The 26,938-nt window shown below is 49.7% G+C and overlaps 9 protein-coding genes across 9 annotated transcripts; 3 read left to right on the top strand and 6 right to left on the bottom strand.

Annotated features, from left to right (window-relative positions):
• Positions 1-41: 41 nt before the first annotated feature.
• HO133_004492 (uncharacterized protein) lies at positions 42-3,886 on the top strand (the record flags this gene model as incomplete). The annotated part of the gene is made up of 3 exons (XM_037295409.1): positions 42-82; positions 252-2,703; positions 3,608-3,886. The coding sequence occupies 3 exons, from the start codon at positions 42-44 to the stop codon at positions 3,884-3,886; spliced, it is 2,772 nt and encodes a 923-aa protein (XP_037157410.1).
• Positions 3,887-3,940: 54 nt separating this feature from the next.
• On the bottom strand, positions 3,941-6,573 carry HO133_004493 (uncharacterized protein; the record flags this gene model as incomplete). The annotated part of the gene is made up of 5 exons (XM_037295410.1): positions 3,941-4,070; positions 4,124-4,400; positions 4,474-4,707; positions 4,852-4,911; positions 4,995-6,573. The coding sequence occupies 5 exons, from the start codon at positions 6,571-6,573 to the stop codon at positions 3,941-3,943; spliced, it is 2,280 nt and encodes a 759-aa protein (XP_037157411.1).
• A 484-nt stretch (positions 6,574-7,057) lies between these two features.
• Positions 7,058-7,639, bottom strand: HO133_004494 (uncharacterized protein; the record flags this gene model as incomplete). Its single annotated transcript, XM_037295411.1, has 1 exon — positions 7,058-7,639. The coding sequence occupies one exon, from the start codon at positions 7,637-7,639 to the stop codon at positions 7,058-7,060; it is 582 nt and encodes a 193-aa protein (XP_037157412.1).
• Positions 7,640-8,457: 818 nt separating this feature from the next.
• HO133_004495 (uncharacterized protein) lies at positions 8,458-9,348 on the top strand (the record flags this gene model as incomplete). Its single annotated transcript, XM_037295412.1, has 2 exons — positions 8,458-8,769; positions 9,031-9,348. The coding sequence occupies 2 exons, from the start codon at positions 8,458-8,460 to the stop codon at positions 9,346-9,348; spliced, it is 630 nt and encodes a 209-aa protein (XP_037157413.1).
• A 518-nt stretch (positions 9,349-9,866) lies between these two features.
• On the bottom strand, positions 9,867-16,538 carry HO133_004496 (uncharacterized protein; the record flags this gene model as incomplete). Its single annotated transcript, XM_037295413.1, has 1 exon — positions 9,867-16,538. The coding sequence occupies one exon, from the start codon at positions 16,536-16,538 to the stop codon at positions 9,867-9,869; it is 6,672 nt and encodes a 2,223-aa protein (XP_037157414.1).
• Positions 16,539-18,792: 2,254 nt separating this feature from the next.
• HO133_004497 (uncharacterized protein) lies at positions 18,793-20,109 on the bottom strand (the record flags this gene model as incomplete). Its single annotated transcript, XM_037295414.1, has 2 exons — positions 18,793-19,497; positions 19,552-20,109. 2 exons carry the CDS (start codon positions 20,107-20,109, stop codon positions 18,793-18,795), a joined length of 1,263 nt encoding a protein of 420 aa, XP_037157415.1.
• A 157-nt stretch (positions 20,110-20,266) lies between these two features.
• On the top strand, positions 20,267-20,751 carry HO133_004498 (uncharacterized protein; the record flags this gene model as incomplete). Its single annotated transcript, XM_037295415.1, has 2 exons — positions 20,267-20,578; positions 20,650-20,751. 2 exons carry the CDS (start codon positions 20,267-20,269, stop codon positions 20,749-20,751), a joined length of 414 nt encoding a protein of 137 aa, XP_037157416.1.
• A 733-nt stretch (positions 20,752-21,484) lies between these two features.
• HO133_004499 (uncharacterized protein) lies at positions 21,485-23,476 on the bottom strand (the record flags this gene model as incomplete). Its single annotated transcript, XM_037295416.1, has 2 exons — positions 21,485-22,936; positions 22,988-23,476. The coding sequence occupies 2 exons, from the start codon at positions 23,474-23,476 to the stop codon at positions 21,485-21,487; spliced, it is 1,941 nt and encodes a 646-aa protein (XP_037157417.1).
• Positions 23,477-24,924: 1,448 nt separating this feature from the next.
• HO133_004500 (uncharacterized protein) lies at positions 24,925-26,085 on the bottom strand (the record flags this gene model as incomplete). The annotated part of the gene is made up of 1 exon (XM_037295417.1): positions 24,925-26,085. The coding sequence occupies one exon, from the start codon at positions 26,083-26,085 to the stop codon at positions 24,925-24,927; it is 1,161 nt and encodes a 386-aa protein (XP_037157418.1).
• Positions 26,086-26,938: the final 853 nt, after the last annotated feature.

Genomic DNA, 26,938 nt, shown 5'->3' on the forward strand with positions numbered 1-26,938 from the left:
TTTCTACATTCGAGCACTATGTCCGATAGCTCTGTACAATGATGGCCACCGCAGACATGGTACGAGGTTCGAATGGAGAGGTGTAGGAATACCAATCGTACTCCCACAACCGAAACTTTTTCAAAATAATTGCACCCTTTATAAAGGGATAAGTCTTAGGATACCCCTCGTTTCTCATGTGCATATTCGCTTCAAATATTCATGTTGAGCTTACGTATAGCTCGTCAATATCATGTACACTTGAAATTTAGCCACGCATGGTACATCCGTCAACCGCATCCACAGCTCCGCCGAGCTTTTGCAATCTCTCGTCCTCTCCTTGATGATTCGAATCCGGACGAGCCCAAGGTAAGATGGTATCAGCAACTACTACCTGGGTCAACCAAGAGACGGCGGATAGATCACAACAACCCAGATGCGGAAGAGAACGACGAAGCGAGATGGCTCAAGCGTCAGATCAGCCAGCTGGAAGATGAATTACGAGAAATGGAGGACCCGGGGGAAAAGACGATGATTGAGCCGCTAATTGCGACGCTCTCACCAGAAGATCAGCAGAAAGTCAGAGCTGCGATAATGCAAGAGGAGCTCGAAGAGAAGCGAAAAGATTTAGAGGTTGCAGAGGTAAAACGCAGGCTCGCCAAGCTTGTTCCGAAGAAGAACGAGCTCGAGATACATTGGCAACTGCCGCCAGAACAAGGCACATACCTCCGAACTTTGAACACGAACATAGAAGAAGCAGCTGGCAAGCTCGAGGATCAAGGCCTCCGAAAGAAGCTGTGGAAATCATACGCTCGCTGCAAAGCAGCCCTTCCTCCATTTTTACATCTGATACCGGAAAAATCATGGACTGTTCTGTGGGCAAGCCACCACACGATGTCGACAAATCATCCGCAATGGGCTTTGCATCTGATCACTTTATCGGAGGACATGCTTTCCGCCGGGAAAGAGCTGCATATTTACCAGAGGATCTTATATATCGAGGGTCTGCGGCGTGAAGGACGCCACAATGAGGCCATCAGCCAATGGCAAAAGCTCGAGGGTGACCTTGGAGAGGACAAGCGAGCAATCGAAGAATATGAATTGCTTGGAGTCCGCATGTTTGCATCCAATGGAGACCCAGAAAGGGCCGAAAAGATCGCGTTGGATTATCTGAGACCCGAAAAGTCGGAAGATTCTCGGATACTCATCCCCATACTCAGCGCGTGGGCCCAGCGTGGTGATGCTATTGGCATCAAACATGCTTGGGCTTTGTATCTTCGCTTCAAAACGCAAGTAGGTGACAACATGACGATGGAGGATTATGACAATATCAGTCTGAGCCTTTTGAATGCTGGAAGGGCAGACCTCGCTCTGGCCGTTTTCAAGGATCTGATGCTCACTGGGGAGCATACCGATCAGGGGTCCATCGAGCTCTACAGAAAGGCTGCCAGTCTTATTGGCACGTCACAGTCGAGTACTATAACTCCAGAAGATCTTAACAAGATCTCTCTAACAGGACTAATTGCTCTACCAAGGAGGTTCCAAAACAAGTTCTTCTATGCAAGCTGGTTGAAGAAGCTACTTGGTATGGGCCAGGTTGATGCAGCCGCCACTGTGATTGAGCTGATGTACGAGCGCGGAGTCAGACCAGATTCTAGACATTTGAATGGCATCGTTGGTGCTTGGTTGCGAACTGGGAACGACAAAGATAGAGAGATGGCGGAGGAGATGGCTTGGGCCATGATACATGAGAGACTCGATCTCGTCAATAGACGTGCACATCGCGATGCCTTCAATACCCCAGATATGCCCAACGTTAAAGGTATCACTGTACCTCCACACCTCAGACGTACCATCTCACCTGCAAACATCGAAACATTTGCTTTGCTTCTCCAACATTACGGGCGGAGAGGTCAGGATGACAATGTACAACTGATGCAAAAATGCCTTGCCGTGGCTGAAATACCGCCCAACTCCTATTTTATCAATCATCTACTCTACGTTGATCTACGAAAAGGGCAGCACCAATCAGCGTGGGAAAGGTATGAGCTAATGTTCCGCAAAACACGACCAGATCTAGAAACATTCGCTTGTCTTTGGGACTGTGAGAAAGCGCATCTCGACAGCCTCCTGATACGTGCCAAGGATAGATTCCCGGGACCCCGGAGATTGATGTCAGACATGATGAACTGGTACTCATTACTGCAACCTGGAGAAATCGGACTGGTCCGAGAGGACTTCAGCAAAGAGCTGTACAACCAGATCATCCGCTGCCTCGGCCAAACTGCTGACCTGGAAGGACTCATAGCGGCGCTTTACGCTATGAAAGAGTCGTTCGGGATATACCCCGACGCAGAGACCACTCGCACGGTCAGCGTCCAGGTCGGTCGTCTAGGGATCGGTGAAGACAAGAGGCCAAGGGCTGGGCGCCTAAGAAAGGGAAATACTCAGAGGAGAGCCAATGCCGCTAGAATAGCGCAAGCCTTTTCTCTCTTGGCTGAGCAACGGGAGAAATTCTTGGCAGAGGCCGGATTGGATGATGTGCAGCAGTGTGATGCAGATATCCAGAAGGAAGAGGGGTTGTTCATCTTAGCGGAATTCCTTCGGGCAATTTTGCGGAGGACGACTATGGATGAGGATGCCGTGGAGGCTAACATAGAGAAGGCTGCATGGGAGATGGGCGTTAGCGGTGTACGGATGGAGGACCCTCTCCCTTCATACGATGTATAAAAAGGGTCCATTGAAGGAGTTGAGCTCGGGAACGAGCATCGTAGCATTATACCTCGGTGGAAATTTTCCTGTACCATACATACTCAAAGACTGCGAAAATCTATCGTCTCTTGATTATGTCGTTTGGATTACTGCATCTACCTTCATGGTCTGAAGTCCACGCCGCACATGTTTATTCAACTCAGAAGAAGTTTCGGGTACATGAAGAGACCATAGAACTTCCATCATAGTACTTGCTTTCCGACTTGACTTGTTTTGCGGGACAAGGCGCCGTATATCACGGTTGAACAACACCTTGTCCCTCTCGAAGACTTGCCAACGGCGGAGTAATCTACAAAGATAGTGATGCAGAGGGAAGGCTTCTCATCCGTATAGACTCGGCGATCTGTAATCCACCTACGCAGCCTGGCTCAGCCGATAGCATGAGTCTTATTGCTCTGGCGTTGACAGAGGTGTGCTGCAAAATTGGAAAGGGAAAGGTATGTACAGAAATGTGAATCAGTGAGGGCAACCAATCGATCCTTTCATCGTCTGATCCAGGTCTGCTTGTTCCCGCCCGCGGATCTTATCAAAGCTGCAGTGAAGGATTCTCATGGAGGTTTTTTTCCTCTGCCAAGCCTTGTGTGCGACCCTATGGTTTGGTCTGAGGACGACGACAAACAGTGGCTGAGGATGAGGCACAAAGGTACATATTTCCGGGTGGCGTGCTTCCTGCCCTTGGTCTGACTGCTGTACAGACTGTAGCTTGATTCCGAACTCTCGAGCCAGTGCTAATCGTCATACCGGTTGACTTGGTTTCTAATGCCATGGAGAAGGTATCCGACCACTCGCGGTCATTAGCAGTGGTTTGATAAATGTTGATCGGAGGCTAGAAGGATGTCCATTTCGTTCTTAACAGATCGAGCTGAGCTCCAGATCCACCGCGTACATCCCTCCCCGTGCTTATGTTGGGTGGGTCAGAGAGCTTCAGAAGGTTGGAGAGCCCCAGCAGCCGCAAGGCGGTCCGGAATTGAGGTCATGGTCCAAAATCAGCATACAGCATCTGCAGCAACTCCAGGTCCTCGGTGGACAGGCAGTCGTTCAGCGACTGTGGAAAACGTACTTCAAGGTTGAAGTCGTGGCTCTGGGCCTCTCTAAAGAATTGATCATGAATGTCATCGGACTCTATCGCGAGTAGGTCAAACTTAGCAATGGACGCGCAAGCGATGGTTGCTGGGCACAGCGGCCTTGCTTAGTTCTGAGCCTCAAGTCTCTTTGCGCTTTCGGCTTCGTATGGAGGTAGCTCTACGAATGAATTTATCCAGTTGATGACCTCGAGATGCCACTGTAGGCTGTTTTCCTCTTTGAGGACCCAGTGGTTTCTGCGCAATCATTAGCAACCCCTGAGGCATATAGAAGCTAGGGCAGTCATTACTCGTCAGGAAACGTTAGAAATTTGCTCTTGATGCCCTTTTCCTGTAATACATTGAACATTGCTAGGCCTTCACTTATTGGAAGTCGATAATCTAGCTCGTTGTGAATGACTAGCATCGGCGTGGACCAATTCGTGGTGAAGTGTGCAGGGTTCCATTTCTCCCACGAGTCTTGATGTTTAGTGAAGTACGGCCCACCAAGATCGTGATTGGGGAAATATTGCTCGTCCGAGGCTAATTGATTTGTCATGCTGAAGACACCGTCGTGGCATACGAGCGCTTTTCATATTGGTTGTTAGCAGACGTATAGCAGTGGACCTTGCGGATACGTTAGCTCAGAAATTTGTCATACCTCTGAATTCTTTCCCCAAAGGATGGCCTTGCATCCAATTCATCATGTAGCCACCATAGCTTGCTCCGAGCGCAACAGCACGGTCCGTGTCTACATAGTCCATACTTTCTTTGATGTACGCAAATCCATTGACTAGATCTTGATATGGGAGGCCACCCCAAGACTCTTTGATCGCATCAGTGAAAGACTGGCCATAACCTGTACTGCCTGTGGGATTTGGGGCTACCACAACATCTGCATCAAGATTTCAGAGTCAGTATTGCCTTTTGGGGGTAGTTATCCAGCCATGAAAGGATTTTCCAAAACAAAAACGCCTTGGACATGTTTCAAGAAATATAATTCGTTCGAAAGAGGAAACATAGACCCTGAAATACATACAGCCCTGTTCTGCGAATACGGCTGGGTTCCAACGTGTGCTCCACTGATCATTCCAAGCACCTAAACACCATTCGACGTCAGCATTTTCACTGCACCTTCAACTGAAAGTTCGCAATACTATCAGACAGTCATCGGAGACTTACCTTGAGGACCACCATGTATGAGGTAGGCTAGGGGATAACGCTGGTCCGAGCTGAAGCTTGAAGGCTTCATTACCCAAGCATGAACTTTTTCACTAGAGCCTTGGAACCAAATCTCCGAAACTTGGTCCTGCGAAAGGCCGAAGAAAGAGCCATTCCGAGAATTTGAGGAGATGACCTTTGCTTCTGCCGAGCCTGCAGGGTCCAGAATCGAGTAAATGCTGTTGTCTACCAGGTTCGAGCCCGAAAGGAAAAGGTGGGATGAGTCTGCTCCAAGAGATTGAACATCATCAACGTGTCCGGCCTTAGGCGTCAATGGAATTGGCAGTTCGAGGGTGCCCTGCTCATCGGCTGGGACATCAAGCTTGAACAATCGAGACGTTCCTGTGTCCTCTGCGACCAAGAGCAAGGCCTTGCCATCGGTGCTCCATCCGACGGAGCCAGGGCTTCTATCCCACAGTCCCTTCCCATCGTTTGATTCGAAGAGCTCAACAGTCGTAGATGGTGTGGTGAGATCAGACAAGAGAATTCTATTCTTGTCGGATTCATATCCATTCTCTTTCATTTGCAGAAATGCAGCGCTATTGCCGTCCGGTGACAGCACGGGTGAAGAGCTGGCACCTTCAATGCCTGGCTTTCCATACTTTTTCGGTTCCGAATATGTTGGACCTTCCACGGAGGTATCAATGGAGACATAATAGAAGTTGCATTTCGTATTCGTCGCAGGATTCAATTCAGGATCCTTTGCCACAAAGCCGATGCCATTGATACTAATATCGAAATGATCTTTGGCCCCAAAAGGCGGTATTGGGCTCTCTAGGCCTGATCCTCTTAGGATATTCGTGAGCTTCCCCAAACTATATCTGCCCAGTTTCTCTGTGATGTGCGGTTTCTGTCTGTGAAGAATCCCATGCCATAAAGCATTTCGTTGCGGTTTTACATAGTGGTCCCAATGACGTACCATTAAAGACTCGTATAACATCCCAGTCGAATACTTCTTCGGCTCGTCTTCCTTTTGGTACAAGGAGCCATCTAGCTTCGCTTTGGCTGAGACCACAATGGCAACCCGCTCCGCGTCCAATATCTTGAGCTTAACATCTGATATTGGTGCCGGCACAAGACCAGCGACATAGCTCTTTCCAACCTCGTCGGCACTCCCTACTACCAATTGAGTATGCCCTTTTTCCCCTGATTTCAGCCACAATAGCTCATTCCCGCCTCCCAACCAAGCTGGCTCACTCGTCCCCTCGGCATTAGTAATGAGTGACTGGCTTCCACTGCTGATGTCAAGCACCTTGATCTCCGAGGTTTTCCTGTGTGACTCGAACGAGTAAGTGGAGACAGTATAGACGGCTAGAGTTCCAGCGCTGTTCGGAGATGCTGAGCTTCGTCTGGGCGCTGAGAGCATTATATCTGGGGTGAACTTCTCTGCGACTGTCATCTTGTTTACTGTTCTGAAATCCATTGTAGTCTCTGGTTCCCAAAGTAACTGTGGGCCCAGGGGTAACATGGTATAGTAAAGGAAAGTTGCGAGACATGCAACAGATATGAGGGAAAGCGCAACGGTTCGTTCAGGTGGCATGGCGATTGATGGCAGTAATTTGAATATGTTGTTTGATCTGTCATTCAGACTGGTAGCTGTCCGCAGCTGCTACTTTTCATGAGGGTGATGGCTGGTAACAACAATGGAAATCGCAATGTGTTAGAGTAGTACTCTTGAACGAAGCCTTGGCATAGAAATCATGGCATCATTTTCGGTTGTCTACGGTACTCTGCTTGTTGCACATGAGTACCATATTGGTTTATACGATTCCCGATCCAAGGAATAAAGAACTAATGTGCATATTGAGTCCGTCTATACAGATAAATCCGATGCATGCTAATCCAACAATGTGTGCAAGCCACAAACAAACACCTTTAATCGCTCTACCATGCATGCCGTTCCGGTTCAAAGAAACTCAGCTCCCCACAAGCCGCAAACACAGAGGCATTCACCTCATAGTACAGTGCTCTCACCAGTTCAAGGCCAAAATACTTCATCAAACTGGTTCTCCACCAACACACAATCATGACCAGTATCCCTTCGACCGCCAACTTTCCATCTCACGATCTCTATGCTCCTTCCTTGCCATCTCCCTCGCGATATACTCCTCCATTTCTCTCCTCATCTCACCCTCTCCTTGACTCGACTCGCAGTTCCTCAGGCCTAAAAATCTCCCAAAGCGCCTCCGCTTGTCCTCGACGCTCGCAACTTCCTTGTCGTCCTTCTGCTCTGCGAGCTCCATTATCCTCTTTATCTCTTCCAGCTCATCGATTTCACCTTCCTCTAGTTCCTGATCGCTTGGCGCCCACCATCTGGCAACGACAGGCATGGGATACCCAAGGCTATATTGACCTGGCGTGCGCTGGTGGTAGAAATGGGCAAGGGAGTCGAGCTGCTCTTCGGACAAGAGGTGGTAGTGGAGTATGGTTAGGGGAAAGTCCGGGTGTGGGAGGCCTGTCTCAATACTGAGGAGAGGGCAGAGCTGGTGTAGAAGATGAGCAAAGCGCCGCTTGTGGATGGGAGTCTTGGATTCGCGGCGCTGAGTGGTTGTAGCACCGGAAAAGCTAGACGTCGATGGCGTAGGTGGGGCACGGCTTGAATCCATGGCGGCCAAAGCAGCTGAATGGAGGAAATCGGCTTTGCAAGACTATTGGCGGAGATTGCAAATGTGAGTGTCAGTTCTGCGGAAAAGGCAATAATTGTTCGCTTTTCAGGCTCAGCAGTCGTAAGTATTCTATGCAGAAAAGGCTACTATGTTATGTTTTGATTTGAGGGAAAGGGGGGATGAATCAGAATATTGAGAGGAGATATGAGTCCGTGATTTCCTGTAATATGGTAAAATGAGCTCTTTTGTTATGAATCAGTGAGCTAGCTCTCTCTTTTACAACTGCTTTGTAGTCGTTTTGCCTGGCCTACGAAGAGTTATCGTTGTTTCTATTTTTGTTCGTTGAAAGAATATTCTAGCGACACCCTCACCATTTGTCGTGTTCTTTGTCTCATGGGAGATGAATTCCAGTTTCACCGACATCCCGAAGCTCGGGGAGACCAATCTTGTCGTTGCCAGTGGCTTGACACGAAAGGCTACGATAAATAAAGGAAAACGAGTTTGTGGAATTGGATCAATATCTTTCGATTTGGCACAAACAACTCTGCACGATACTGCTATCAGTGATTATCTGAAGCCATTGTCAAAAGGACGTGGGAATTTGGTTGAAAGTATTGAACTTAGTGTATTTTCCCATTGTTACTTTGAATTCAATCTCCACTGCAAGACAAATCCGCTTGCTGCGGCCTCGAAGGTCCAACCGGAGCATATTGGTATACTCACGACGAGAGGTTATGGTCTCAATCGGAGCAATTGACTCACTGAAAATGTTACTGCTCTCCAGCATTTGACCTGCCAAAGATCTCCAAGATCTTAACATGCCAGTCTTTGAAGACTCCCCAAGTATTAGCAAGAATCTCAACAATCACCTGTGTCTAGGGCTGGTCACTACCCAAAAGCCAGGAAGTGGTCACCGGATATCATATATCGATTCCCCAGAGGCCCTGGGAGAAGCACGAAAGGAATGGATGATCGACCGTTCCGGACCTCTATCTGGCTATTACCTACCTCAGACGAACGCTTATTTCCAAAGTGAGAGTATTGTGGGCTCGCAAGAATTGCGAGAACTCGACATTACGATCCAAATGGCGTTACAGGCTGACACGAAGCCCAGCTATGAGACCATCTCGGTGAGTCGGACTCTGGTTTCCCTTTTTCCCTTTCCGTGTTAACTTATACATGCCCACCCTGCATGCCGTTCATCACTTTGTGGCATCTCATCCAGACAGTAGTAGCATTTCATGACTGCACCTGTCACGGTCCGATTGTTGCCAAACCCCAGCAGTCTCTACCATTCTTTCATCATTTCTCCGTGAAGGCCTTCAAGTAACGCTTGCTGTGGTAGCAAAATCCAAGCCCCAGCGTGAAAGCGTCAGAAAACTACCTCGCAGCCAGCCGCCGTAGTATTCACCAGCACCCAAGGGGCTGGTGGGTCCGCGGGGGTCAAGCTAGAGTCCTCAGACCCAACCAAACTCCCTAAGATCAACCCCACTCTTCTCTCTCCCCCCTTTGATCGGGGCGTAGCCCTCGAATCCGTTCGAGAAACATTGGAGTTCCTGGACAAAGCGCTTCTAGCCAAGGACCAGGTCCACCTCGCTACCGGTCCAACGGGACACAACGATGGAGATATCTCGGTGCCTTGCCTCAGTTTCATCTGCATTTTCTCCTCTCATAGCGGCATGAGGAGGCAAAGTGGGAACCCTCGCTAACGGTCCTCCGTCTTTGGGAATACGTCCGGAAAACTGCAATCAGCACGTGGCGTATGTGTGGAACAGTCAAGATAGGGAAGCCGGGGGAGCCGGAAATTCCGAATTGTCGGACTGCGGGGGTTGAGGGTGGTAGACATGAGTGTTGGCCCTTTGTGGCCGAGGTGAGGAGTACTGATACCGAACTCCTTCCGGACTTGCTTGATTGCTCGTGGTTGCAATGCACATACGCAGGCTGTGGCTAACCTTATCAGAGAGACGGCGGTCGAGAGAATATGTGCCGAATATAGCTGATGGACTTGCTTGAATGGCCGAGGTAGGTGGCTTTGGCCTTTGAAAGCTAGATGTGCCAGCTTATTACCGAAAATTACTATATTGATCAGGCGTTACTTCAGTTACATCAATACAAGAAGCATGAATTGCCTCTCCCACAAATACGGAGTGTCTTGCAGGGTATAGTTCTTTATACTATGCTTTAGATACTAATTTACACGTTCTACCCCTACCCAGCAACCTCAGTTTCACTCCTCTTCCTCCTCATCCTCATCTTCCTCCATTCCTTCCGCCGCAGTGATTTTGAAAGACGGATCTTGATCCACACCAACATAGCTATCACTCATCAAGTAAAGCGTCAACTCCTGCTCTCCCACCCTCGTAGGCACAAATTCCAATTTTGTGTCCAACTTCTTTCCAATAGTCACCCTCTTGATCGCAAGTAAATTCTTCGAACCCTCATCCCCGACCACCAACCACCAATTCTCCATCTTCTTCTGCGGGTAGAATGGCGCGTGCACCGCCGTATCCGGTTCTTCATCCTCATCCACTTCTCTTGTAATCGCGACTTTGAGATGAGCAGGAGAGTTGGTGGCGATGTTTTCTGGGTCTTCAACCTCGAATTCAATCTCCACGTTGGGATACTTGGTATTCGTGAAAGTCGCGGCTTGAGCAAGCTGCTTGTTATCGAGACCGAGTCGCTTGACTATCTTCTCGTATTCTTTGTTCTCGGATGGGTCCATTAGATCCATGAACTCGAAGATGTCTTTAGCGCCGGAGTCATTAGCCGCTTTGATGACTTCGGGTGAGAAGTGCGGAATCTGCTTCAATGGGCTGTCACGATCCCACATGGCTTGCACTACCATCTGTGACATTTCCATAGCGCTCATAGCGTTGAGATGGCCGTCTGAAGAGAGGACGTCTACGCAGCCACTGAGGAGGTTCAGTACTTTGGATAAGATAATCTCTTGGTCTTTTGCGAGATCTACTGGTAGTTGCATGCGGGAGAAATGCGCTTGGAGCAGGACGAATGCTTTGAAGTGGGGAGATTCGTACGCGGGCTGAGCCATTTTGACAGGGACTCGGTCGTAGATACGCCGCAAGATGTGATCCTCGTGCCGTCGTATCTGGATTGACTCGAATTCTGTAGCGGATGTGACTATCTCCAGGATGCCCTTGAGCTTAGTACGGCCTGTCAGTGAGAGTAAGAATGTTTGCATAGTGATGAACGAGATGTTGTAATAGGCGGCAATCATGGCGGCATTGAGTGGGTTGACGGTATCATCTTCCTCGTCCAGCTCTATGATCTTGGCTGCCGATAAGTCTTTAAGCGTATTCTCGACCAGCTCTGACAGATGTGTACTCAGACCCTCATGCGAAGTGTCTGTCAGTCCGTAATAGCTTGGATTAGCCAGTAGTCGACGGTAGAAGTAGGTGTACGTAGCCCAGTCGACAGCGTCTTGCGTAGATGCAATTATCTTTGTACTGATCTCTGACACAAACGCATCGTGCATGTAGACTTGAAGATGGCTCTCGATCGGAAGAGCCTCGTTCAGGAACTTCTTGTAGTATTCGCGCTTGGTGGCGGGTACCATGAGCACACCTCTACTCGACTTATCCTCAAGGGGTCTGCTAGCTTTGCCAAACATCTGCAAGATCTCGCTAATAGGATAATCAATATACCGATGTTCTCGGCCCTCGTAGAATTGAGTACCCATCACAATGACGAGGTGAGCAGTGCAGTCAATCTCCCAGCAGACGTCTCGTGAAGCAACCATGATCTGAAGAGCTCCAATCGAGTAGAGGTGAGAGACGATGCGCTTGTCGTTCATACTTAGAGCTTCATGGAAATACCCTATACCATGTGATATGGAGTCAGCCAGGGCAGTCTCGTTGACACGTTGCAATAGCGGAGCTATCTCATCAATGCCGGCGTGCAGAAATCTGTCCTCGTCATCGTCCGCTATGCAAGCTGCAAGCAGGTCAAGAGCAGTAGCACGTGTTTGCTTGCGACTAGGAACGAAGATCATGGCCGGCTTGTCCGGAGACATCTGGAGGACAGCAGCATAGGTCGGCTTAGCCATCGCAAGCATCAATGAGGGGAAGTGAGGTATAGTAAAGGATTGAATATGCAATTCAAGCGGTACTGGCCGCACGTGAGGGCTGAAGTTGTAGATGGTATGCTTCGTGGCTCCAAGCCATTCCCCAACATCCCGAGCATTGGAAAGCGAGACGCTCAACCCAACCAGGCGCATGTTATTCTCGGTCTGCAGCGCCACGTAGTGCATCCGCGACACGATGATTTCGTAGATGAAGCCTCCTTGGCCCCCTAGCATGTGCAGCTCGTCTGCAATAAACAACTGCACGGTCTGCACATTCTTCCGCCGTTGCCATTGACGAGAAATTAGATCCCACTGTGTTGGAGTTGCTAGTATCAGGTCGCCCTTTTCCAGGATCTTCAGATCAGCCGTGGTTTCGCCCCTGAGCTTGACAATCTGTTTACCACCCGCAACCTTTGCGAGCCTCTCTTGCCAGTCCGCAAGCCTTAAATCGACGAGCTCTTGGAATGGGGCGATATATACAGCTCGACCTTTAACCTGCGATGACCAATGGCGGAGTATGGCAAATTCAGCGCATACGGTCTTGCCAGTACCTGTGGGTGCGCCAACGAAGACGTTGTCATTCGTGGTGAAGAGTGAGCTGAATACTTGGGTTTGGACTTTATTAAATTTTTCCCATTGGGGGTAAAGTCCCTTAAAGTCCTCCCTTTTCAGCGCGGCGACAGGCAGAGGCTGTAGATCTAGCAACGGCGTATGCGCAGGGAATTTCTCTGGAAGGACGAGCTTCTCGAAAGACACAGCAAGCTTCGTTTCTGACTGCAACCACCGGTCAGATAGCACAGTGATGAAGTAATTCGGCGGCATTGGCTCGGTAATGGGAACGGTGAATTCCACTAGGTGTTCGCTCATCTCTGATTGTGCATAGTCCTTCCGCAAGAGAAACTGGTCATGGAACAGTATATCCTCGCCATCACAATCTTCAACGAGAACCCAGAAATTCTCTGCTATCCCGTGCACAGACTCGTCCCATTCGAAGTTAGGCGTTATTGTAAGCTCAATCCGGAGCATAGACCTTGTCACAGGCTGAACTTGCGCCTGGACTTCCAACCTTGGAAACTTTTGGACAAGGCTACACACCGTTTTACCAGACTTTGACATCCCAAGAAGCTCCCCCATGCGCGGAGGGTCGAGGTCAAAATATGCTGACCACGGCACGTCAATCTTTTCCGCTTTCTGTATGATCTCTCGCGGGCAGGTTGGAAACTGTCGAAGAGGTGTCATTGTTGGCCACATCCGCTTCTCCGCCATCTTACACAAGTCTAGAGCAGTCTTCGCTACGGACGACCAACCCTTCTTCAGGCAGATCTCGAAGATGGCTCGAAGGATTCGGCCGGCGGACTGGGTAACGTATACCAGGTCTGCCATTAGTGCAAGACCTTCCAGCTTCAGTCGTGAGATGAAAGCCTGCAATAATACGTTGATCTTCGCATGTGGCTCCTCGATGCTTTCTTTAACTGGAATTGGGACCCTTCCTAGAAGCTTTGCTAGCTCAAGCTTCTCGTCTTGCCTGACTGGGATGTACTTGAACTCATCACTAAGCGCGAAAATTCTGAAAAGTTCGATCGGAGTGATCATTGGCTGGATATGATGATTGTATGTCAACATGGAGGTGTGCGTGATGTAGTAGTGCGAGGCGATGCGTCCAAGCTCTGTGGCCTGGAGCTTGCCAGTTTTCTTGTCGTACTTGACGAGACTGGACCTTTCCAAGACCGCGGCAGCTGAGTGTATAAGGTCAACGCGTTTTTGTTCAAGCGCATTATCTCCCTCATACTCGGCGCCTACGCTGTACAGACCAGGGGAGCGCAACATCCGCACGAATAGGTAGGTGTAGCCCAGCCACTCGACGGCTTCGTCTCGGGTTCTGACGTTGCCGAGGACTATCTCTGCGTTGAGGTTATCGGCTAACTTGCTGATAAACTGGCTCTCAATCGGAAGCTGCTGATTCATGAGCGACAGATAGTACTGCATCTCACTCTGGGTCGTTATGATGATACCCTCTCCAAAGGTATCATATTGAGGCCGCCCCGCACGACCGAGCATTTGCAAAACATCCTGCGGGCTTAGTTCTACCCAGCTCCCTTTCTCGGGGGAGTAGATCTGGGTGCCCTTAATAATGACAGTATGAGCCGGGAGATTGACACCCCACGCCAACGTTGCCGTACAAACAAGAACTTGGAGCGAACCATCGGCGAAAAGATCTTCGACGGAGCTTCGATCAGAGCGACTCATTCCGGCGTGATGGATACCGAATCCGTAGGGCATCAGCTCTTTCAAGTCCCTATCCATCACCTGACCAGATTCTTCCTCGAGGATCTCTCGACTTGCTGCATCGCTCCGAAGGATTTGCCCTATGGTCTCCATCTCTAGAGCCTTGTCTTTGATGTATCTAGCAGTCTTTGCTGTTTCTTTTCGCGAGTGTACGAAGATTAATAGCTGATGCTTGTTCTGGCCAACCTGTTCCATGACTTTGGTATAGCAAACGTCATTCATAGTCTTGAGCTGCTTGATCGCCTTTTTGTCTGTAACTCCAATGAACTCCTGACGCAGAGGACATGGTCTGTAGGATCCATCAAAATGGAAAAGACCATTGATAGGATCGACACGCAAAAAGCTTGCCACGTCTCGGTAATTGGGAAGGGTTGCACTTAGGCCTACCAGCCGGACCGGGTCTCCTGTTTGTTCAATTTTTCTGATGGTCCTGCTGACTATGCTCTCAAGTACTGGACCTCGGTCATCATGCAGAAGATGGATCTCGTCGATGATGATGAGTCTGACCAGGTTGGTGTAGCTCATATCCGTTGCCTTTCGGGTAATGACGTCCCACTTCTCTGGCGTTGTGACAATGATCTGTGTGTCAGCAATTTGCTGCTTGGTAAGTTGCCGGTCACCGGTAAGCTCAGAGACCTTTACACCGTATGGCTCTAATCGTTTCCCAAAATTGCCTACTTGCTCCTGAACCAAAGCCTTCAATGGAGCAATATAGACAATCTTGAAGTCGTCGAGCATGATCTCTCCAGTCTCGGGATTTCGGTTCTTCCCAATCTCGCGGAGCATGGCTAGCATTGCCACGTTCGTCTTTCCAGAACCAGTCGGGGCACAGATTAACATGTTTTCATCATTCCCAAATGCTGTGGGAAAGCATTTTGTCTGGATACGATTCAATTCTTTCGAGCTACCAAAGCCTTGCCGTGCCCACTCTGGCAGATCAGATGTCGGGATATTGTTGCGCTCGCTGGCATCTTTGCGTGCTTTGGGAGCCGGTACATGAATTTCTTCGTAACCCTTAAAAGTCCGCTTCGTCGTTCCGTTGGGAAGCTTTACATTTTGATTCGTCATCAGATGATTCCCCTGATCGAAGACTAGATTCTCAAGGTTGATCAGTTTCTTAGGTTGCAGACCTCCAACCAAAGCTCCATCCTTCTTGGCAAGCGCCCCATCCGTTGCTGCCGATGGTACGTCAATGTCCATGAGGTCAAGCTTGAGCTTCTTGTTTGGTTTCAAAACCCCATCGACATCCTCGTCATTCCGACCTTCGAGCTCATCGAGGATAGCTCGGTGACCTTCTGCGATCATTTCGCGCTCCAGCGCAGCTCTGACAGTCCCATCTTCCGCTGCTCTTCGCCAGCGAGTAACCCATACGATCTTGTCTCGGTTCATGATGAGTTTCTCAACCAGCTCATGATGCTCCCAGTCGAACAGCTCCATAAGCTCATTCTCGATCTCTCTTAAAGGTTTTTCTTCTCCATCTTCGGAGATGCCGGAAAGAAGCTGCAGGGCTTCTTGAGTCTTCGATTGCTGGACATGGGCATCGGTGTAGATGACACCAATTTGTCGTTGTAGCCAGTATGCATCTATGTCTCTTACGGGTACAACATTCATTTCCGCTTTTCGGTCCATTTTGGTGGTCGACCCGTCAGCATTGCCGTCAATGATCATTTCTCCACCGTCTCCCGTAATTTCGACTGGGTCCCTTGCTTCTGCGCCACCGGCAGCGGCGTCATCTACCTGCGTTTCGGCGTTCTCCGCCTCTTCATCTGAGGAAGGCTCGTCCTCATCTCTGACCTCCAAAGTCTCGGGACCGCCTTCTTCTTCATCGTCCGATTCGTCGAAAACTACAGCTACACCCTGTTTCTCGTCCAGTTCGACATCATCCTCGGCATTTCCGGCGCCGTCGTCGTCCATATTCGCATCCTCGTCTTGGCCATCGTAATCCGTAATCTTCTTTCCCAAATTGACCAATTCATTAAACGCCTTTGAATCCATTGTGACACCCAGTAGATCATCAACTTCCTTCTTCTTGTCAAAGTCCTTCATATTCTCGTCCTTAAGAAGCTCAAGTATGGCATCTGCGGCGCTTCTCACAACCTCATGGGGTACATCACCCAGATTATTTGCAGTCGTTGTCAAGATAAGATCATAGGTTTGCCGTGTTGCTGGAGTCCGAGGTCGATACTTCAAGCCTTCTACCAGGGCATCTGCCGCAGAAAGGATGCCAGCCCCTCGCATTTGTTCCGGCTCGCCTCGCTTCCTCTTCTTCTGTTCTCTCTTCAACACCTCCTCTCCCTCTCTGATGCTGCCTCTCTCGACATCCTTGAGATCGGTTGTCTTCTTCTTTTGTTTGGGAGCATTCTCACGAGCATCTCTCGACCCCATGTCACGAATGTTGATGCGACCTGCCAAGGACTCTGGGTCACCTGTGACTTCATCATTGCGGCGGGTAGAGAAACGTTTATCGTGCTGCAAGACCAAGTTGGACATAGCAGCATATTTGTACTGCGAGATGTTGTTAGGGTCTGCCATCTTGAGTCGCAGAGTCAGTGAACGCGACTACTGCGCAGATTTGTGGTAGGTAAGAGGCTGGAGATCGAAGTACGATCAAGTACAAAAGGGACAAGGAGGCGGTCGAAAATATTGATGCCCTCTTGATCCCCGCTGTGGCAAGGGCGGACACTCGAGGTTCACTGAGTCAAGATTCGGAAGTTAAGATTTATGCCGCTAAGGAAGTAGTATATAGCGCTAGTCCCGTTTGGGTCTCCCGCACCGCAAGCTTTAACCTACTTCAGGTCAGAAATTAAGGTATGTAGCACTCAAAATTTTTAGTGAGGTAATTCAGAGCTCACAGGTCACCATACCCACTCTCCCACTATCAAATGAGGGTGCTTCGAGTCTACTCGAGCGCGGTCTCAATGCTGGAATTTGTCCAGATATAGGGTAACTACAACTGCTTTGGGCTGACGCCAATCGGAGTAGATATTGTCTGGTGTCTTCATTTGCAACTGTGCAACATACTTGCAAGGTCTTAATACATGTGCTGGCCCACTCGGTCCGATGGGACGAGGACCATGCCTCAGATCTCTCTCACTATATCTCTAAGCTGGTTCTTAATGTCTTTAAGATTATTCCATCACTTCATCAGGAAAACACTGCCAAATTTTCTTGCACAAGCATAGCAAGCGATCTCTTTGTGTTTCCCTTCGCCCTGTTCCTTGCCGCTTTTCGTCGTCCTCCTCGTTCGCCGAATCTGCTCCTCAAGCGTCTTGATTACACTCCTCAGCACCCACTTAGATTCTTGCCCGTGGCGCCCTGCTTGCGCGAGGGAACCTTCATGTCAACAGTCGCAACTCCACCGTTACCATCGAGAACGTCGGTCCAATCCTTGTCATCCAAGATCTGTTGCCGGTACTCAGCACAACTTTGTGAAACCACTTTTCATATGTTTTCCTTCCTGTTTAGAGTATTATCAAAAATCCCCTTCACGAGTGCTGAAACTCCATCAACCGGCCAGGATTGATAAATCAACGCTTTCAAAACCGTTCATGGCTAAGAGACTTTACATTTTGAAAAGTCACAGCGGTCTTCTAAAGATGTACACGAGTGAGCTGGTTTCCAACCGTGCACTTGCATCTTTGACGAAAGCTCTTCCTATATAACGTAGTATCGAAGATGAACCGGCGGACGAGCTGGACACCTCGCTGAGATCTGGGGTACTGAGGCTGTCGTGATAGTTTCCCCGGTATAGAAAATTGATCGTTTCGGCAAATGCTGCTGCGCCATGTCCTTGACGATGTAAGTCTTGATGCTTGCGTCGATGAAGGCACCGGCCATTACCGTAGCAAAACTTTGCGAGTGGTGGCGCGCGACTCTCTGATGTACCGCGAATCTCTCGTTTCCGCAGACAAGAGTCAGACCTTTTGCATGATGGCCCCTTTGGCGGACAAGAAGGCATGAAGCCGACCAGTCTAACGGATCGGCAGTGGCGCAGACTGAAGACTGCTGTTCGGTTCGCGTGAGTCTCTAGGAGGGAGTTGGAAACGGCTTTGCGTATGAAAGTATAGAAAATGGCAAAAAGGTCTCGGAGGCAGGGGTCGACAGGCATCACATATTGACGAGGGAAAAAAGCCGGACAATGTAAAGAGCAATCTTTCATATGAGCAAATTGTTGAACTCCTAGGAGAGATGTGAGCATACTGGGGCTGAGTCGATTCAAACAAAGAACAAGTCATAGAAGCCTGCAGAAGCCACTCGCTGCATGTAGAAGACAAGGAAAGCTTCTCAATAAAAACACAAGCCCCAGGGTTGGACTGTGATGCCAACTGGTTTGAGGAAACAAGGAAGAATACAAACATCAAACGCTATTAGACAGCCAATTGCACTCTAGGAAGACTGACTATATGCCAGCAGAAGCAAAGGATCACGGTGCAAAAGCCTCGAGAAATGTCAACTTTGAAGACAAGAACTTTGCACCTCATGTGCATGAGTTCCAAGTATCGCCCGCCATTGCCTTCACGAGGCTCCAAATGTACCCTCGTTGGGTAGCCCGACCAGGGTGATGAGACTGGCTTCAGGGTGAGGATCCCAAGGCTATCTACATGACATGCACCTCGTCAGTGCCCAAGTGTGGCAGTCTGGGGGATCTGCCCCTGGATCCAAGAGGTGTACGCGGAGCGGCTTCCTAGAACTTGCCCTGAAAGATTGACAATACCGGATTGAAAAGATTCTTTCGGTTGCTTTCCTTGTGAACAGGTCACAACGGTGGTTAAGTATTGCGCAAGACTCAATTCACGTCTTCAGCCAACACATCCTCCTCCTTGACTACCACACTCTCTTCGGTCTGCTTCACTTCAACTGTCTCACTTCCCTCCCCTTTGACCGCCACCTCCCCCTTCACCTTTTTGATCACTTTCTTCTTATCTACCACGGCCGAGGGACACAAGCCTTTTTTACTGAGCGTACAGTCGCCGCATTTTCTCCCCACAGGCAAGCAAATCGTTTGCCCAAATCCAACCAGCAAATGATTGATCTCATGCCATCGCTCTCTGGGCAACCATGCCTCTAAACTTGCCCTTGTCTCCTCAGGAGCCTTAGTCTTGTGCCAGCCCCAGAGATTGCTGATACGATGAACATGCACATCGACTCCTATTCCCTCAGTTCGACCCCACGCAGCGCTTAAGCAGAGGTAGGCCATTTTGGGCCCTACTCCGGGTAAAGACATGAGTCCTTCGATTGAATCAGGTATGTCGCCTGCATAGTGGTCTCGGAGTATCAAGGCGGCCGCTTTGATGTATCGTGTTTTGTTGTTGTGGAAGCCAACGACGTAGATCAGCTCATTGAGCTTGATAGGATCCACCCGGAGAATATTCTCGAGTGTAAGCCCAGGAGACGGAAGCTCTGTTTGTAGACGGCGCATGGCGATCGCGTTGGTAGTGTCTTTTGTTTGAGACGATAACATTAGGGCGATGAGGGTTTGGAAGCGTTTGTCCTTTACTAACGTTAGCACCTCGCGCATTCTCGATATCATTCAAGGCCAGCTTACACGAGGCGTCAGATGCTCTTCGGCAAGCATCTCGCAGCCCATGGTATCAACAGGCGCCAGCCTCTCTTTCCGCATTTCTCTTACAGCATCGTAGATTTCTTCCCAGTTTGCCGGGGCCTCTATCTTCGCTTCTCCTGCTTCATTAACAATTCGTTTCGCCGGCTGACGTTTTGCTTTTTTGAGTTTCCCCACAGTACCGTCTTCGGATGTCAGGTCTGGCTTGCGAGGCGAATTGCGCGTGCTTGTAGATGTAGATTTCGTGGTGATGGCTGTAGATGGGCTGCCGAGACCCCTTTTGCGCTTCCTTGAGGTAGACGATTCAAATGGAACATCTTCGATGTCGAATACCGAAGCCAAAGTGGAAAGGGAATCATCATCGCTTGTATCTTCGCGCTTCACCCCATTCCTTCCTGGGCTGGGAAGGGGCACCTCTCCATTGGCAGTGAAAGCCTGCAGCGACGCTGCGAAAGCCCTTGTCTGTCGTCTTGGGGCGTAGTCGGCTTGAGAAAAAGAGATGGCGACCTTCGCAGTATCTCGCGCAATGCGAGAAGTCTTCATATAGACTTGACGCCGGCAAGGGGTTCTGGGCTCTACTGGGCGCTGGACGCGATATGATCCCTGCAGTTTTACCCCAGATTTCAGCCTTATTTGTAGATCCAAATCGGCCAATTACCTTTTAGTATCCCACTTCGCCATTCTCAACATACCTAGAGCAATGCCGGCGGACGACTACACCGCCGCAGTCTCTGGTGGTTTGAAGCTCAAGAGTGTCGCCTCATCCTCCAAAGTCTCCAAATCCCACAAAAAGAAGCGTCCGAAACCCTCCCAACCTGAATCCTCCGCCGATGCCAACGCGGAGAAGTCCAAAGATGGGGCAACAGATCATGGCGACGATGTCAAGGACGAACACGATGACGCTACTGTAGACAAGAGTCAACAGGCATCCGAGGAGGCCGAGGCTCTGTCGCCGGTGCGAGCAGGAAAGACAGAAGCGGAGCTCAGGCATGAGGAGCGTAGACGGAAAAGGGTGTGCTATTTCCACATATTGCCCTTACCACTTATCTATACGGAGACCTTTGGCTAACACTGGTGCTCTAGCTCGACGAGCGGCTGAAGCGCGAAGGCACCAAGACGCACAAAGAGCGTGTGGAAGAACTGAACCGCTACCTCAGCAATCTGAGTGAGCATCATGATATGTAAGTATATCTTTTCTACTTCTTACCATGATGGGGATGGGGCAATTACTGCGAATTCCTTGAATAGGGAAGGAAGAGACAACGGTGCTGACCTTTCTTTTTCTACCTAGGCCTAGAATCGGCCCTGGATAAGACCCGTGGAACCAGAGGCATATGTACATCTTAGAGGCAAAACTCTTGCCGAACATGTCAAGGCCGTTCCTGGCGAATGATCAGAGGTCATCTGCATGACTCCTTTATATAGAATCGTGATGTACAGGACCGATGTCCAAATTTGGATGGTGGTCAACGAAGAATCATCCATGGGTTGTATTACAATACATGAATCCAAAAGGCCCCGATCCGACCAAGAAGCCTGTTTTTCAGACTACTGGAAGCTGCCTATTCATACCCATCAATAATTCGTACACTTCGTCCCCCAACAAGCTGGCCGATTGCACATCGGCAAATCTTGCTGGTAAATCAATCATGCCGTCAGAATAAAAGTACACCAACTCCGCATGCTCTCATTGAACCATCCATGCACAATAGGAGAAGAGATCATGAGGTACGTCAAAAGAATCGCTAGCCTCCATTGCAAAAAATATATAGATCCATGGGCTCACCCATATTGCGAGTCTGCGTATATAGGAGATGTCCAGCACCTCGCCCTAATCTCCTCCACTTATTGAAGAAGGAATCGCAGGTCTTTGGTTTAGTTGGGCGTTTGAACTTGCTTCCGCAATCAGCTTCATTTGTTAAAAAGCCATGCCTTCTTCAACGCCGGCTACCCGCTCAAATGCCCCTCGTTCATATTCTCCTCTCTCCACCGGAGTGATATCCGGTGTAACGTAAACATCATGGTATATGTCATCATCCGTGTCTGTCTCATTAGTACTATAACTACTCGACCTCGGGCGCGACTGCCTGTAGTGACCGCCTCTGTTCCCTACGTCCACAAAGCCTTGTCTCCGTTGTTGGGAGGAGAGTGAACGAGAATGCGAATGCTGCGACACCGAGTGTGCGTGAGAATGCGAAGAGTGGGAAGGAGCGATGCGGTCAAGTTGCTGTTGCAGCATCGAGACCTGTTGCTCTAGCCGGACACGAGACGACTGTTCGTGCCGGATCAGAGTTATCAGGGTAGTATAGTGTTCGATTGTGAGACCTGTCAGGCTAGTGCGAGTGCTACGGTCTATTGAGCCTTTATGTGCTGACGTGTATGGGCCCGAGGCTCCGGCTTTTAGGGTCGTCGCAACGCTTGTTGGGCGCTGTTGTGGGGTGGTTTCGTAACCAAGTTTCGAAGGACTCGCAGGTGGTGTCGCTTGTGGCAAAGCTGGCGACGCTTCAATGGGGGCTTGTCGGTAATCGGACGAGAGATAGCTGTCAACTGAGTTCTGGCGTCCGGCCATCTCAATGCGTTCAGAGTGACGTCTCGAGGGCGACGTGGAGCCTGCTTGCAGCTTTGAGATGGCGTATTCAAAGTCCATGAGCTTGATCTCTAATGTGACGATTCTCTCTTCTAGACCTATTCGCTCTTGAATTTGCATGGCGTCGGCTGGCAAACCGAAATTGAATTCTTCGCCGTGCTGGCCGAGATTGCCATCGTCGTTGTCTGCGGCATCAACGTCGTGTTTCTGTCCCAGCTCTGGTGACTCAAAGCTCCGGATGCCTAGAGAGCCCATATCGGTACTTTGCCTCCAGTACTTAATCTCATCACTTCTCCTACGCCACCGCCTCCACTGTATGGGAGACATGCGATGCTCCGTGTCGCGAAACGCACCCACGGACCGCGATCTTCGCTTTGGGTTACTACCATTTGTGACTGCAAAGCCGATGTTGTGCGCATCAACAGGCTGTTCTTCGTTGGTTTGGAGGCCCAGACCTGTGATTGCAGCTTCTACTTCCTGGACCTCTGGCCTATTTAGGATCACGCTTGGGACACTAGCACGTCGGGGTCGAGCTGGCCGCTCTGGCGGTAGACGCTCTGGTTGCGGAGGAATCGGCTTTCTCGTAGCCTCGTCGCATGTATCGTCGCTGCTTATGATATCATTGCTTGGAACGTCATTACTTGTAGCGCCAACTGGGCTGGAGATGGTTTGAAATGGCGGGTGTGACCCCAGGCCACTGGTACGCAGGACGCCGTTGATCGGTACAGAGGCAGAGCGCTTTGCCTGGACGTCGGTTGCAGAGGTTATAAACTCTTCCGGATCCTTACTTAGAAGTCAATGTTGTTCTTCGAAGTGAATTCTTGAAGCTCTTACATGTCGAGGGTACACTGTAGGGTTGGGCATGCTAATCCTATCCCTTGTAGAACGCCTTGTAAACATCCGACGCAGGGTGTTCCTGAACCCGGCTTTCCTTTCTTTCTTTGGTGGCGTTTGCATCGAAGTGCTCTCCCTTTTCGTGTCGCGATAATTCCCGTTGCGCAGTGGAATCGACGGATCCTTTGCCCGTTGCCATGCTTCCGGGGCTGCATGTGCCGGAGCAGTATGGCGAAGGCGTCGAGGGGATGCTTCCAATTGCTTTTCAGAGTAGGTTCGTCCGAGGAAGCTATCAGGACTGGCATCACGAAGGTCGCCAGGAGGCTGTCTTTTCGAGAGCAATCGATTGTCGAGCGAGCCATTGTCCTGGTTTCGAGGAAGCTCATGCACAGTCTGGAGTCCTTGGGCGTCAATAACACTGCCAAAGCTACTAGGTCCTGTCAAAGGAGAGGTCTCAGTCTGGCTGTTGGCGCTCACGGACTCGGCCATCGTAACAGCAGAGTCGCATTGAGATGTGGTGAAGGTCAAGCATGCGGTACGAAGTCGTCAGGCCTGACGCGCATAGTTTGAGGTAAGGGATCCCCTAAGAATCACCCTCGTGAATGAGTAGAGATGCAAGTGAAAGAGGCTGGCGAAATGGATTAATTAGATGATCGATGGCCGTGCATACATTCGGCCAGCAGCCAAGTAGCATTCCGGAGAAGTTTCAAGCCTTGAGGTCAATTATAGAGCGCGTATCATGATATGCACCTTGGACGCAAGTTGCCGAAGACGGTGTGGTGGCAATTCGAAGCAACGAATGTCTAATGAGAGCCCTGCTCATTCCTCTCAACTTGCTGACTCTGAGCAAGAAAGTTTTGATGGAGCAGAGAAATGCGTGAATGATGTTCCTATATTGCTTTGGGGATGAGCACGAATGGGAGTGCAGAAGTCGGGATGTATGAATTTTTGGATGGAAATAGAATGAATTAGTCTCTTGATCGATGCAAGAGTCGATCATCCGCAGTGACTCGAGTGAGTGCAGTACTCTACAGGCCACAGCGCCGCTATCAAGCTTGCCGTGGCTTTTGCTGCAGGGGTCTTCGGGTCATGGGTCTGCCTGCCTGCACCATCATCCTTGCCAATCAAAAGCTCAAAAATTGCTCAGCCCGCTAATCACTTGCCCCACCCGTTCTCACTGCCCCCTCACCACCCTTAAAGACCTGACACACCAACCCCAAACCACACAATTACTTTATTGCTTCAGAAACCATCTAACAGGCCTACCCTACCCGCCCGCCGTTGAATGCAAGTCAAAGTTTGGAATAGTTTATAGATCTTCTGATATGCGAGGGGCTGAGGCTCTCGCATTTCCATAATCATTGTGGCGAATAGCGAACGTGTGTGCATGAGGAAAGGCTCGGCTGACCGGTGCTGGTCAGTGCACTTGCATCATCTGTAGCAAAAAGGCCGGATACAGCGTCTTATTCGCCGGATATCATGAGCTAGATCAAGTATGTTGTACTCATCGGGCATCAACGACAAGGCCTCTCTGCTTGATAGTATTGTACTTTGGTGCAGTCAAGATCCGAGTTCCCTGCTTGAAAGCGAGTGTAGGAGTGGACATTGCGGAAGTTGGGGGGGATGTTGCAAAGTTATTATACGCGATGGACATGACTGTCCAATAACTGCGGGCAACGCTGTCACACCACTTTCCACGTGCTCTCAACCAATTGGTTTTTCTTGACCGTGATTGACTGATGCGGGCAATGAGCTAACACCGTTGTACGATGAGTACTTGAACTCACGGAGGAAGATAATCTAGAATAAAGTGCTATGCACGGGAAGACCAGAGAAGCAATCCCCCACATGACGATTCCATCGCCTCCGTGGCCTTGTGTGAGCCAATACCCCTTGATTTTCAAGCATCGAGCCCCTGCACCCCATCCTCAACTTTACTATTGGACCCTAAAGTCACCAGTATCGACCATGCCCTGAGCTTCAAGATCTCTGAGTGCCTGACGCTGACCAATGTTTTGGGGGCTGCGTGCACCAGAACCACTAGTACCTGTATTCTCCGTATTTGTTGGGCTAAGGGGACCGTTGATGGTCCTAGCATCTGGACGCCCGGTACTAGCTGACAGGGAGCTCGGGACCATCTTGTTACCGTAGTGTTGTTCCTTGGATGCTTGGAATCGGCTGTCGAGGGAAGCTGAAGCCCACAGTGATGAAAGGGGTAGAAAGATCGCCACACACGTGAGGGCGTTGGAATACAAAGCTGGATTGTTGACGGCATATTGAAGAGTTGAAAAGAGCGCTAAGATAAAGGTCAGCTTGGAACTTGGGCTTTGGATACTGTCTTGCTGACCTGGAACGACAAGAGTCTGGCATCCCATGATGAAGATGATCTGCATCGGACCAAACTGAACCAAACCTAGCTTCCTCCTCTCGTTTAGAGCGAGAGCAAGTTTTGTGACGAAGACTGCGGAGAACCAGCAGATGCTGATGGATTCTGTAATGTTCGTGGCACTTGCTAACTGTTGTAGAGGCCCATCAACCTTCGCCTGCACGATGTCTATGGAGTTCTCGATGCAAAGAGCCAGTCGAAAGGCGATAGCCAATAATGCGATCACAACGGAGGCTGCGAAGATTATTTTGCGATAGAGCTGGCGCACTGTGACACATACCACGCGTGTTTGGAGACACAGAGAAATCTCGACGCATACCAGAACGAGCAGGGTGAAGACTGTGGCAGTGACGGACGTTGCGTAATCCCCAGTATGGACCCGCGAGTGGTCCCCGCTGAAGACAGCGTATGTTTCCGTAAAAGGGCCAGTAAAGTACAGGCATTGGAGAACATTCCGTACAATGTTCAGAGCTAGCGATGAGACGTTGACGATGAATATGGGAGAGGCACGCTTGTCTGGCTTGGTGAGGAGAAGGAGCACGGCGAGAAGGATGATTGAGGCTCCTGTCTGGGCACCATAGTTGATGCAGATCTGAGTGTTGTAGTTGACGAAATAGTCGAGATTAGGGATGGAGACATTGAAGAGTGTCCCGTCGCTCGCCTGTAGCGTGAATGATTGGCTATATGGATCGAATGGCGTAGCTGCCGCCATAACGAATGGAGTGAGGTGTTCAGTGAGTCCTTTGAGGTATGTGTAGTGGGAGCGCTGTCGAGTATGAAGGAAATCGGAGAGGATGTGTGCGTGTGTGGGAGACAGAGAGAGTTAGAAAGACGAGATCTGTATGATCAAGATGCTGTCTGGCAGTTCTGAGCTTGTCTGGATTGATTGGTGTAAAGAGAAGAGTATCTGAGTTGTAAAGAGAAGAGGATATAAGTAACAAAACTAACCTGTGACCTGTACCGTGGAGGAGTGATCGAGCCTTAGTATTGTCATGCTCGAAGATGTTGAATGGGTCATATTCTTGGACTATAATACTAAGATGACGCATGTACTAGCCGGTTGAATATCTCCACTTTTGAGGAACAATTTGAGCTGCCACGGCTACTCGATATTCATCTTTCTCTGGGAAATAACATTCAAACGAGAGCTGTGAATTGACAGGCAAGGACAGGCCCGCCATATCCAAACCGAAATCATCGTCACGACAACAGGAACGCAATTGGGAAGGTGGTCCATAAGCAGTAGCTACTGAATCATTGCAGCAAAGCCAAGTGGACGCAGACTGAGTCGGACGTGTGCCAATAAGATATCCTTAGTATTGTTCCTGGAACACCGAAAACCACAGCCGATGGAAGACTCACACTTTCGAGCACATTAATTCTGCTTCAGGAAAGCTAAATAGATTCGCCAACGCGGATATACAGTAGCTTGGCCTGATTCTTTCGATTGTACACGGCTAGAGGAGTGCTAGACTCTTAGACATGTCGATGGTTGAAGCAGATTGCAGCGGCAGCGTGGCTCGCGCTAGCTGATTTCAACCACGCACTGGAATATCTATCTCGCG

The sequence above is a fragment of the Letharia lupina genome (assembly GCF_014066315.1).
Source record: "Letharia lupina isolate WasteWater1 chromosome Unknown contig_2, whole genome shotgun sequence".
In the NCBI taxonomy this organism is placed as follows: Eukaryota; Fungi; Ascomycota; class Lecanoromycetes; order Lecanorales; family Parmeliaceae; genus Letharia; species Letharia lupina.